At 31.0% G+C, this 13,290-nt stretch overlaps 1 protein-coding gene across 1 annotated transcript; it reads left to right on the plus strand.

Moving 5' to 3' along the window:
* Positions 1–9,337: 9,337 nt before the first annotated feature.
* On the plus strand, positions 9,338–12,528 carry LOC136075756 (uncharacterized). Its single transcript, XM_065789192.1, has 2 exons — positions 9,338–9,901; positions 10,168–12,528. The coding sequence occupies exons 1-2, from the start codon at positions 9,338–9,340 to the stop codon at positions 12,526–12,528; spliced, it is 2,925 nt and encodes a 974-aa protein (XP_065645264.1).
* Positions 12,529–13,290: the final 762 nt, after the last annotated feature.

Consider the following 13,290-nt stretch of genomic DNA (forward strand, 5'->3'; position numbering starts at 1 on the left):
TCGACAAGACATCTTGAGAACAGATTGAAATGAGACAAAGAAGGCCAAGACCATTGCTCAAGACACTATCAAAGCAGAGATCGTTGTTTTGAATCAAGAAATAGTTGCTATGAAGAGCAGAAAAAGAAGTGACCTATGGACCGATGGTAAAGAAGAAACCACTAAAAAGAAGAAGACCAACGTCCAGGAGCTCACGAGTAATCTAAACAAGTTAATTGGCAATATGAAGTCAAAACAAAAATCAAGGGCTAAAAAGAAAACTGTCATGAATCAGGTAATATTTATCGCATCATATAATAATAAGTTACAATAATAATATTGTAGAAAATGAAGATTTGTATAGTTCTTTCGGTACTGGAGGTGTTCACTGACCACCCGGAAGTGAAAAAAGCTCTTAAAGTACGTGACGGAATTGGTCGCCTTACTATTGAGGTACAACAATCTGAGATATTGCGTGTCATCATTCAACTTGCTGAACATGGATCTGCTGCCTACGAGAAAAAACAATGACACTGACAATTGACACTGGTCACGCCAGTGGTTGTCTTCAGTGTTGAAGGTGAACTAAATGAAAATCCACGATACGCTAAAGTCTTCGAAACTAGTATAGCCTTCTTTTTCAAATTTTTTATTGCGATCTATCAATATAATTATGTTACTTCCAATTTAAATATTTATTTTGTTTACAGCAACTCATCATTTCCTTACAAATGATTTAGATGCCTTATTCATCATGACGAATGCGCCAGGACGTAGTGCTTTAAATCAAACCGAGACAAGGATGTCTCCACTGAGTAAAGAGTTTGCGAGATTGATCCTACCTCAAGATCATTATGGACCTTATCTAGACTCTCAAGGTATTCAAATTGATTTTTAATATCAACTGTTTATCAAAATAGTATTCTGATAAACAGATTTTAAAAATGAATTGTATTTTAAAAATACAATATATATACAAGGCTTAAGGAGTTAATTATCTGCATTACGACTTATATTTAAGGCAAGACAGTGGATCTTCTTTTGGAGAAACAGAACTTTAAATTTGCTGGAAAGAGATGTGCCTCGGTCTTTTCAGGTTTGATGATTGACCAGTTTCCAACGGTGGCCGAATATATCGATCCAGACAAAAAGACGGAGCTCGATGTCCATCATCTCTTATCAAAGGATCAGGACTGGTTTGCCTTTCATGTGCGCACTTGTCAATATATCACGCAAATTAGGAAATGTGAAGATCCCGGATCTTGCACTTTGAAAAGGAATTTTTACTTCCATGCAGGGTTGCCATCTGGTGTTTTTTAAAGCCAGATTTCTCAAATCTGGTTTGTTTTTTTATCGTTTGACTTGGAACTTTTGTTTTAGTTTGTTTTAGAAAATCTGGTTTAAATCTGGTTTATTTTAAAGTCTTTGGTATTTTTTTTTGTTTTTTCTGGTATGTTTCTTAATATCTAGTTTTATTTAATAATAAATCAATTAAATCAAATTATTTTTTCATGAAAAAAGTTAATTGAGGGGAAGAAAGATTTCCATTTTTTCTTTTTATAGAAAAAACAATCTAGTTAAAATAAATGAAAGAAATGCCTACACTACTTCTAAAAATACTGATGAATCCTAAATTGCTTTGTAAGACCATTTTGGAGTTTTCGGAAACCTGGACCTCTGCAACATAGACATCTACTGCCTTGGCTGTCTATGAGTTCCGTTTCTAACTATTTTGTTGAGTCTCCTCACAGATCATCTGCATAAAAATCAGACTAATAAAACATCAAATCAATTCGTGCATGCAGTCATTTGGATCAAATCATATTTAATAAGGCAAAAGATTTTTTACCAGGATTTTAAAATAATTGAATCAATTATCGCAAAGGTTGGAAAAGAAATTTCTATACATATGCAAGCGAAAAAAAAATATTTTACAGGTTGATAGTGTCGGATTTAGAATAGGTGTTTCTCAGAAAATCTGCAGGCATTGTAACTTGTACTTTGCCTTCCGAGTCATGCTCAAAAAGCATGTCAACGTTACTCATTCTAATGTTATTATCCGAATGGCTATTACTCTTTTGCAAGTCAGATCTGTTTGCATTGCCGCCAAGCGCAAAAGAGAGTTAATGGTCGTAATTGCAGTAGAAGAGAACGCGGCCTTTGCTGAATGGTTCGATGAGGACGAAATCGAAACGGAGGGCCTTCATGTTCTGAATGATTCAACTGTTTCAGACGAACCAGACTGCGTTATTTCAATCATATCATTTGACAATCACTTAAAAAATCTTTGGATTGATGATGAGTGAGGCAAGTTCCCATAGAACACTTTGATTAAATTTGAAATGTCGGATAAGACTAAAGTAATATTAATTAATTTTTTTTTTTCAGACCATTTTTTCAAAGAGCAAAAACATACGTAGAAATACCTAATAAGAATCTGAATAATATTTATAGGGGAAAGGGGCTCAATTTTATGACGTCCTTTTTAAAGGATGAGGGGGGAGTATGAAATAAAGGACAATTGGTGACAAAGAGAGACGGGGAGGATGGGGAGGGGGTCAAAAAATGCCTAATAAATGGTGACGTCCTTTATGGGCGGCCCCTTGCTTGTAAAATTCTATAAAATATCGGCGCCCACTGTTTTTGAATATTTATATAAAAAACCGTTAAAAACAAAAATCAAAACAAAAACAAATCAATGCAATAATTTCTTTTGATTCAAATATCAAAACATAGGTTTCTAAAAGAAAGTTTTGACGTAACCTCCGTCATCCTAATTCAAACCGCCGTCTGAAAGTGCGCATTTATGGCGTTGCATTTCAAGTACCTCCCTCACTTTTCTGTTAAAATTATTGGTCTCTACTTTTAAAGTATTTTTATTGTTTCCATATTGGAAAATGAAAATGAAGAACTTTTAACAAAAATATCATGTATTGACAAACAAATTATATTAAATATAAATCTTATTTGTGCTTTCTTTAATTTATGGATTAACATTAAAGCAAAAGAAAAAATTCAAAAGATAAATCTTGAAATTTTAAATTAAAATAGTTAATTACTTAAATACTTAGTTAAAAGTATATTTTAAGTAATTAAATTGCCACAACTCCTCAAACTATCGACCTATCTCACGCACTTCTGTCCCTCGCAAGGTAATGGAAAGCCTTGTACACAGACACATTACTGACTACTTGAACAAAAATAAACTCATCAGCTCTGCTCAACACGGGTTCTGAAAGGGAGAAGGTTACGTCACAAGCCTACTCGAAACTTGCGACATCCTGACTGAAGCTGTTCGCAAAGGTTACCCAACCAATGTTTTATTCACAGACTTTGCTAAAATACTCGATAAAGTTCTGCACTGTCGTCTGCTGCATAAGCTGAAATCCTACGGAGTGTCCGACAACTTGCTAAATAATAATAAAATAAATAGATCAAGAGCTGGCCAACCGACCGCCTACAATGCGTAACCGTTGGTAACAATAAATCCGATTGGAAACAGTATCTAGCGGTTTGCCACAAGGATCTGTTTTTGGACGACTCCTTTTCCATATCTACATAACTGTAAAATAATTGAAGTTATCGAATCGAACTATGACATCATAACACTCCAAGCCGACATCAACGAAGTAGTGAAATTGTTGCAAACATGGCTCTTATCGTTTAATGTTGACAAGTGCAAAGTCATGCACACTGGGCGCAGCAACAACAAAAATTGACTGCAATTTATACAATAAATAACTTGGTAGGCCAGCTGCACCAGCTATCATGCACGTCATCTAAACGAGAGCTTGGCTTTTTCATGACATAGCCAAACTAGAGCAAGCCACATTACATAGGGCCACCTTTAAACATCTTTCGTATACTCAGAGACTATAAAGCCTTCACCTGACAACACTGACTGAACGACGAGTTAGGAGAGACCTTATCGAGAAATATAAAATCATGAGCAAAATCGACAAAGTTAACTTTCAGATCCCATAACTTCAACTAAACACAAAGTCCTTAAGTACAGTCTTCGGCCATTTGGACACATTAAACAACTAAAAGTACAACTTGTTCAAAACTGCGCTGGAAGAAACAACTTCCTCACCAACCGTGTTGTAAAATCATGGAATTCTTTAACCCAAAATGCGGTGGACGCAAAGAACTTGAACAATTTCAAATACGAACTTTCTCTGCTCTGGCATTTTCACTTTAGCTGAAATCAAAAAACTGTATTTTCATAATAGAGAGGCCTGGTGTGCCGCTCTTTGTCAACAACTTGTATATTTTGTTGACCATGAATAAACCAAACAAACAAAAAAAATTTAAAGTAATTTTAAGTAGATTTACAGGTAGTTTTTAGCAATCTAAATTTTTTTACTTAAGTAAACAATAAAAATTTTTACTATTTTATTCATGTCATAATTGACATGCAAGAAACTTTCGATTTGAAAAATGATACTAAATCACTATATTGATGTGGTAATTTTGCATTCAAAAGAGTATTTTGCGCTTACAGATTATTACTGATATTTGTAGTAATTGATAATACTATTTTTTTCTATTAGTAATTTTCAAGAAGACAAAAGAATACAGAAAACTGGTGTTATGAACTCTCTGATGCAGATAAAAATGTTAACGATTTTTTAAAATCACTTAAGAAACGTTTTTGTATGGAATTTAAATCTTATAATCATAAATTGTAATTGTAACATAAGTATTTTAGTTTAAAAAAAAAGAAGATTGACAGAAAAATTATTTTTTGATATAATTGATGAAAATATCTTGTTTTCAGATTACACTAGGCAACAAAAAATGTTTGGTCTGCTACCTGTTAATAAACCTGTCAGTCTGACTAATTCTGACATGCTGATTACAGTGGTGTAATCAGAATATTTGTATCACGTCAGGTTTTTCAGTTATATCACTTTATTTTTATTATTATTATTATACATGTTTGCTTTACAACTGCAAAGTATTTACAAGTAACCAATCACAGATTGACGGTAAAGATATACAAATATAAATCATAAATATAAAGTTCAAATATACGAAGTAAATAAATATATAGTTGCATACAACTCCGAGAAATGATTAAAATAAATATCAATTACAACAATATAATAACGTGTACGTAAAAATTATCCGAGAAAGAAATCACTATATTATTCCAATTAAAATAAAAAACACAATAAATAAAAATAAATTTTTCGGAGGAGTGTTTAGATGTTTCACTATAAGTTTATTTACCACATTTCAAAATAACGTTAGTGTATAAATATGATAAAAACGAAATTTGTGTAAGATTGATAAGAAGAATTACTTATTTGTAGTTATAGGAAGCTCGCAGAAGACTTAAGTCAGTCTTGTCATCGAGTACCTTTTTCAGAGACGTGTAATACACAAAAAAAAAAAATAAGTTGCATACTTGGTATATATATATATGTGCTACATATATACTTGTTGTTAATATTGCTTTTTTAATCGATTTGTATTAAAAGTTAAGTTACATTCATTTATTTTTTTATTCCAATTTAAAAAAATTCCTTATAGTTGTTTAATTTGATTATTGTAGCTTTTAGCTTTTTTTTCAGAGAGTGTTCGTTGTTTAAGTTTAATAGTGATTCGTTTGTTTTTGTTTTGTTGTATACTAGTCTTAAAGCGTGTTTTTGACGTAAGTAAAGTGGTTTTAATTTAGATTTGTGGGTACTGCCCAATGCTATATTGGCATACAAGAGGTAACTATGTATGAATGGAAAGTATAGACTTTTCGGACAAGTTTTAGACTTTTTTGTGACAAAAATGGTCTTGCCTTGTAAAGTAAACCTATACTCTTTGATATTTTTGTGTTTATGTAGTCTAGGTGGAGTTTCCAGGAGATGTATTTATCATTTAAAACTCCTAAAAACTTTGTATTCAGAGCTCTTTTGATGGTTATATTTTCTATATTAATTGTTGGTAGGTTCAGGGGTATTTTTTTAATTTGTTGATTAGAATGGAATAGTATATACATAGTTTTTTCTATATTGTGTGACAGTTTGTTTGATTTAAACAATATATTAAATTTTTTTAGTTCAGTATTTGTTTTTTCAAAGAGGTCTTCAATTGTCTTTGACGAGTAAAATAAGTTTGTATCGTCGGCAAACATTATAGTTTTAAAAATATAAAGAGGCGTTTGGAACATCGTTTGTATAAATAAGAAACAAAAGAGGAGCAAGAATGGAACCTTGGGGTACACCACATTTTGTTTTAAGTAGATTTGAGGTACTTTTTCTATCTATAATAACACACTGTTGTCTGTTATTAAGGTAGCTTTTAAACCAATTTAAATCTTGATTTTTTATACCATAGTTTTTCATTTTTGTTAGTAAAATCTCATGGTTGACGGTGTCAAATGCCTTCGACAAATAAATAAAGATCCCTATTGTGAATTTTTTTTTTAAATGATCTACTTATCCTGTTTGAGAGGTCAAGGATTGCATGCTCAGTTGAGTGTAGCTTTTGAAAACCATATTGACCTTTATTGATAATTTTGTTAGTTCTTAAATATTCATTTAGTTTATTATAGATTGTTGGTTCTAAAAGTTTTGAGAATACCGAAAGGATTGAGATTGATCTATAATTGTTTAAAGAATTGGTTTCTCCTGATTTATAGATTGGTATAATTTTAGAGATTTTTAGTTTATCAGATACAATACCTGTTGTAACTGATGAATTAAATACTTGGTAAATTGGATTACGTATCTCCTCAAAAACATCTGACACTACTTTGCTAGAGATATCATCGATTCCTGGGGTCTTAATTTTAAGTGATTTAATAGTTATTTCAAGTTCGTCTTGATTTGTTTCATTGAAATTTAAAGAGCAGTGTGAGCCTGTTAAATAACTTTTAAATGTATTATTTGGGCATTGAGTTTATGATGCAAGATCAGCACCAATGTTGGCAAAGCAGTTGTTAAATTCATTGAAAATATCTCGCTTGTTGTTTGATTCACTTTTATTAATTGTTATTCTAGAAGACATTTTGTTAAAATTAGATTTACTTTTACCAATTATTTCCTTCATAATATCCCATGTCTTTTTTGAGTCTCCATTAAATTTTTGTATTTGATTAGAATAATATAAAATTTTATGTTTTTTTTTATTTTTTCAAATAGGTTTTTGTATTGCTTGTAGAGGGATAGGTTCGCTTCGCTTCTATTTTTTAAGTATTTTACGTATAGTTTTTGTTTTTGTTTTGAGGATTTTCTCATTTCTTTTGTTATCCATAGACAATTTAAATATTTCGCTTTTATTTTTTTTTCTTGAATTGGAAAACTTTTATTATATTGAAGAATAAATAAAGTTATAAAGATAATGTTCATAGAGTTTGTGTTTTCACATTTTTTTTACTTTTACATTTTTGATAATAAGGCATGTTGTAGCTAGCTTTTATATTGCCTAATATTGTTGTACGATTGTTGTGCTGTGTAGTTTACCTTTAAATGTTATGTTTTTTTTATTTTTGACTGATCGTGTAGTATTTTCAAAACAATATGAAGAAAGTTAAAAGGGGCTTGAATCATCCAGACTATTTCTGTTATATCTGTGGACGTTTTACTACCCGAGATCAGCAGAAACAACTTACAAGAAAAATGAAGGTTGCCTATCATCACTACTTCGGCGTTAAAGTATGTGATTAAAGCAGAACCTGGGCGCCACATATTTGCTTCAGTGTTTTTATGTGGGGCTCACCAAGCGGCTAAACGGCAAAAGAAATGCCGTTTGCGGTATTAATGGTATGGCGAGAGCCAAGAGATCATCATTCGGACTGCTACTTCTGCATGACAAATATTGCTGGATACTCCAAGAAAAATAAATCAGCAATTCATTATCCAAATTGTGACTCTGGTTTGAAACCTGTTCCAAACGATGAACAAAATCCAGTTCGTAATCCTCCAGTATGCCTTGATTGCGAAAAGCGATGATGATGATGAGGAAAGTCACACGGAGCAGCAGAGCGATGCATATGATCCAATAGATGATGAAAAGATACCTCATCTTATTGGCCAAGCTGAATTGAACTATTTAGTGAGGAATCTGGGGCTAACGAAGAAGAAGGCAGAACTGCTTGGATATCGTTTACAACAATGGATATCGTTTACAACAATGGATATCATTTACAACAACGTATATCATTTATAACAATGGATATCGTTTACAACAATGGATATCGTTTACAACAAAATGGATATCGTTTATTTGTTTATTACATCGTTTATTAAATCGTTTATTAAATCACAACATCGTTTATCGTTTATTACAACAAAATGGATATCGTTTACAACAAAATGGATATCGTTTACAACAATGGATATCGTTTACAACAAAATTTTTTTTTTGCTGCATGCTTTCTTCATGAACAGACGTGTTTTTGCAATGTAAGAGTTAAAAAAAAAAAAGTATTTTTAAGTTTTTGAAAGAAAAAACATTGAATAATTTTATTTTAAAAAATTATTTTTACAAATGGCAAGCAAAAAAGAAATTGAAAATATAATGGAGAAGAAATTTAAATTGTAAGAAAGTTTGCTCATAAAAATTATTTCAGGAAATGCAGCAATTCAAAGTGACGAAATGGACAAGATTTTACTTTTAATTAAAAATATAACAAACCGTATTTCGTTTGTCGAAAAAAAGCACCAAGAAATACAGCAACACGTTAAAGATTTAGAAAAAAGTATCGAGTTTACACAAGATACTTTAATTAATGAAAAAGTTATAAATCTTGAAAAGGAACTTAAAAAGTTAATAAATACAGAAATTTCAACAGTTTTAAACCAGACAGTACTTTTAAAATCGATGCAGAACGAAGCAAATAAATTAAGCGATGGACTAAAAGAAAGTATGAGAAAGTTAGAAGATGGAAATAGAAGAAACAATATTAGAATAGACGGTGTACAAGAAAAAAAAAAAAGAAACATGGGAACAAGCTGAAAAAAAAACCCAACGTAATTTAAACGAACAGTTAAAAATAAGTAACATAGTTATTGAAAGAGCGCACCGTATCGAAAGACGTACTATCACAGAGAATGTAAAGAATAAACCAAGAACTATCATAATTAAATTGCTGAATTATAAAGACAAAGAGAACATTTTGAAACACGCAAAGATGCTTAAAGGAACAGGCATTTTTATCGATGAAGATTTTTCATACGAAACAAGCAAAATAAGGCGTGAATTAAGACAAAAAATGAAGATTTTGCGTAATGCTGGAAAATATGACGTATAGAGTACGACAAGCTAATAGTAAAAGAGTTTAATCTGAAGGATAAATAAGTAATTTTTATTTTTTTAATTTTTTCTAATTATTAATTTATCTTTATTTATATCTTAAATGGAGGAACGCCATGAATTTAAATTTTCTTTTGATAATCTTAGTAATAATGATACTGATACAAATTGTTTCGACAAATTTAGTCTTGAAAGTAAATACTACACGGTTTGGGAATCTGCACAATATTTAAAAAAAAATAAAGAAGCATTTTCAATATTAAACATTAACATCAGAAGTCTAAATAAAAACTTTGAAAACCTAAAATTTTTCTTGGATGAAATAAAACACAAGTTTAGCATTATTTGCATAACAGAAACGTGGTGCAAATACGATGAACAAAATTTACATTTTGAATTAACTAATTACACGTCAATTCATCAACCGCGGAAAAAATATTGTGGCGGAGGCGAAAGTATCTTTGTTCGCAATTCAATTAACTTTGCCCCACGTTATGACCTATGCGTTAATGAAACAGATTGTGAGTCATTACGTAATGAAATTGTTAATAAAACCACAAAAAGTATTATAATTAATTCTACTTATAGGAAACCAACTGGCAATTTAAAAGTGTTTAAAACTCTTTTAAATACATTTTTAACTAAAGTCAACAAAGAACGAAAGCAAGTATACATAGTCGGAGACATCAATTTGGACTCGATGAGACATGCTTCAAATAACATTAAATATTTTATAGATGCTCTTCTTCAACATTTTATAATAAAAAATATCTATAAAAATACCCATTCTTCATTTTTCCACCAGGCTAACAAACATGAGCAGGGTCGGCCGTTTGGCGGAAACGCGTTTTTTATTCGGAAACATTTGTTTCAAAACATTATTATTCTTTATGAAGATGATCACATCTTCGCAATAAATCTTAAAAAAATCAGACTAATATTATCATTATTGGCATTTATCTCTCATCGTCGCGCAATAATCAAACATCGCTGGAGGAATACAAGAGTCAGTTGGATATAATTTCCGGTGTTATTAACAACTACGAGGGTGTTGCTGAATTTATTGTTCTTGGGGACTTTCAATCTTTTCCTCACGAAATATATGATTTTTTAAAGAGAGCTAGCTATACAAAAAATAACTACTCCGTGGTTTTATCAGATTTTATTAAGTCGAATGAACTTGAATTAGTGGACGTAACACAAGGCTCTGGACCTAAGATAACGTATCGCCATAATACATTACCAAACGCATCTTATATAGATCACATAGCTCTCTCAAGGTATACGTCTCTTCTGTACTCAAATTGTTTCGTAATTTCTTTTTTATCTCAAAATATGAGCGATCATTTACCAGTATCAATTGAAATTGGAATTATCGGACAATCTTCTCAAGAAAACAATCACAAAAAATCAGAAAATTATAGCATTCCAAATTATGCCTGGAATAACAATAATTTTTTACAACTATATAACAATTGCTTAAATATTAATTTTAATCGTCACAATTTTACGAATGAAAATTACGACGAAGAACTTATCAAGGTATATACTGTTATTACAAAATCTGCATCTGAAGCACTTAGTCAATATTTATTCGGGAAAAAACCGTCTTTGCATTCAAAATCTTGGTGGACACCCGAGTTAAGTCGCAGTAAAGATATTCTTTCATTTTATTTTAAAAAATGGCGGGAAAATGGGTTTCTAAAAGATTTAAACTCTCAAATTTTTATTCGATACCGGATGGCTCGAAAAAGTTTCCGCAATGCTATCAAAAATGCTCAAAACAAAAACCTCATAAAGAATGCGAGCTGTGAAGCACTAACAGAATGGCTCAGAAAATTCTTTAATTTTTCTATTAATCATGGGCAGACCCCAAAATCGATGTCTACATCACTCATAATACCACTCGCTAAATCATATAAAAAATCGCTAACTGATCCAAATAATTACCGCGGCATTAACATCATTCCAATCTTTACGAAACTAATGGAATATCTTATCTTACTAATCTGTCCAGAAATAAAAGAAACTCATCCTCTTCAATTCGGTTTCACTAAAATAAGCTCAACCCTACACGCCGAATTTGTTATTAGTGAAACGATTAAACACCACAACAACAACAACTCACCCGTCTATCTCTGTTCCCTCGATGCTGAAAAAGCGTTTGACAGCTGTAACTGGGACATTCTGTTTGAGCGACTCTACAATGATAAAAAACTCCCTCTATATATTGTTAATACCATATCATCATTATACTATGAAAGTAGTGCTTCTGTTTCTTATCTAGGTTGCAAATCATATTCATTCTATCTAACGCAAGGAGTGAGACAGGGATCTATTCTCTCGCTTTATTTGTATAACATTTACACCGAAAACCTACTAGATACCTTACAAAATGAAAGCACTGTAGGTACATCAATCAATGGAAACTATACGGGTGTTGTAGCATATGCTGATGACATTATACTCCTTAGCTCCACCCTTTCTGGCCTACAAAAGCTTCTTAATACCTGTAATATGTACACACAAAAAAACTGTATAAAATTGAATGCTAACAAAACCGAGTTCTTGCTCACCGGAGAAAAGCAAATTAAAAACTGCAAAATAACTCTCAACAACAAAAAAATAAAACTTCATGATAAACTTAATCACCTAGGTTTTACATGGGATACAAAAAGTTCACCTTTTGCCTCACTTAATAGTTTAAACATTGATCACCGAATATCTAATTTCCGGGCAGTAATCCAAACTTTAATTCAATCAGGAATTCGTTTTGCTTACCCAAACTCTGTTGTCCAGCTATATAAAACTTTGGCTGTCCCAACACTAACATATGGTCTTGAGCTTTGTGAACATAAAAAAGTATTAATGCAAAAGCTTGATATAGTTGGAAGAAACGCACTCAAGTCACTCCTCAACGTTTCAAAACATAGCAAAAATTATATTCATCCCTTATTCTTTATTGAAGATATATCAATAACTATAAAACAAAACAAGCTCAACTTATTTATTCGCCTGATGAACAATAAAATTACATTTGATATTATTAAGTCGCAGCCGGAAAACAAAACAGCCCCACAACCTTTTTTAGATAGTATCAAGGGTTTGTGTAATAAACATGAACTAAATCTGGAGAAAATAATTCAAAGTAAAAAAAAAATAAAAATTATTGGCTTAAAAAATTTAGTTCCTGAAACGGATCTTCAAACTCTAAAATGTGCAGTTGAATGCTGGAACTCAAAAGAACAAAGAACAATCTTCAAGGATATTCTTGAAAAAAATATTCCTAGATGATAATAATAAAATAATAATAATAATAATTCTAGGATTTTTATAATTATCATGCATAAAACTCTAATTTACCTTGTATACTTGTATAGTGGGTGTTTAATAAATATATAAATAAATAGTGTTATTCCAACGATAAATAAGCCAACCAGAATTACTAAAAACTCTTCAACACTACTAGACAATATAATCACCAACAATTTTTATAAAAACCATATTTATACTGGTATAATTAAGACAGACTTATCAGATCATTTACTTACTTTTCTGATTACTGAAAATATCACAATTAACAAGAAGCCTTAAAAAACTATTATATACAAGAAGCAGATCAATGAAAACTCCTTACAACAATTCCAAAACCTTTTAAAATATAAAATTGATTGGGGCCTTATACATATATCAAATGAGGCAAACAATGCCTACGAACTATTTCTTCATCATTTTTGTAATGCCCAAAAAAATTTTAGTAGATGGTAAATTTATATACAATAAAGCAATAATTGCTGATATTTGAACAGCTTCTTTCTTAATATTGGGCCTAACTTAGCTAAAAAAATTCCTTCAAGTTCTTCTTCATATGATTTATATTTAAAAACCTATGATAAAGTAAATACTACACGGTTTGGAAATCTGCACAATATTTAAAAAAAAATAACCCAGTCGGCATATCTAGTATTGTAAACACTCGGAGTATTGATCACGTATAACATACCGCCGCTGATACCAGAAAAATACGCATTTAGTTTTAAGTTTCGAATTCGAGTT

This window comes from Hydra vulgaris, chromosome 02, assembly GCF_038396675.1.
Source record: "Hydra vulgaris chromosome 02, alternate assembly HydraT2T_AEP".
Taxonomy (NCBI): Eukaryota; Metazoa; Cnidaria; class Hydrozoa; order Anthoathecata; family Hydridae; genus Hydra; species Hydra vulgaris.

What these genes read in the sequence shown, in the direction of transcription:
- LOC136075756 (XM_065789192.1), top strand. Translation starts at nt 9,338, where the DNA reads ATGGAGGAACGCCATGAATTTAAATTTTCTTTTGATAATCTTAGTAAT. An exon ending in TCAACAAAGAACGAAAGCAA is followed by an intron (nt 9,902 to 10,167) that starts GTATACATAGTC and finishes TAAAAAAATCAG; the next exon opens with ACTAATATTATCATTATTGG.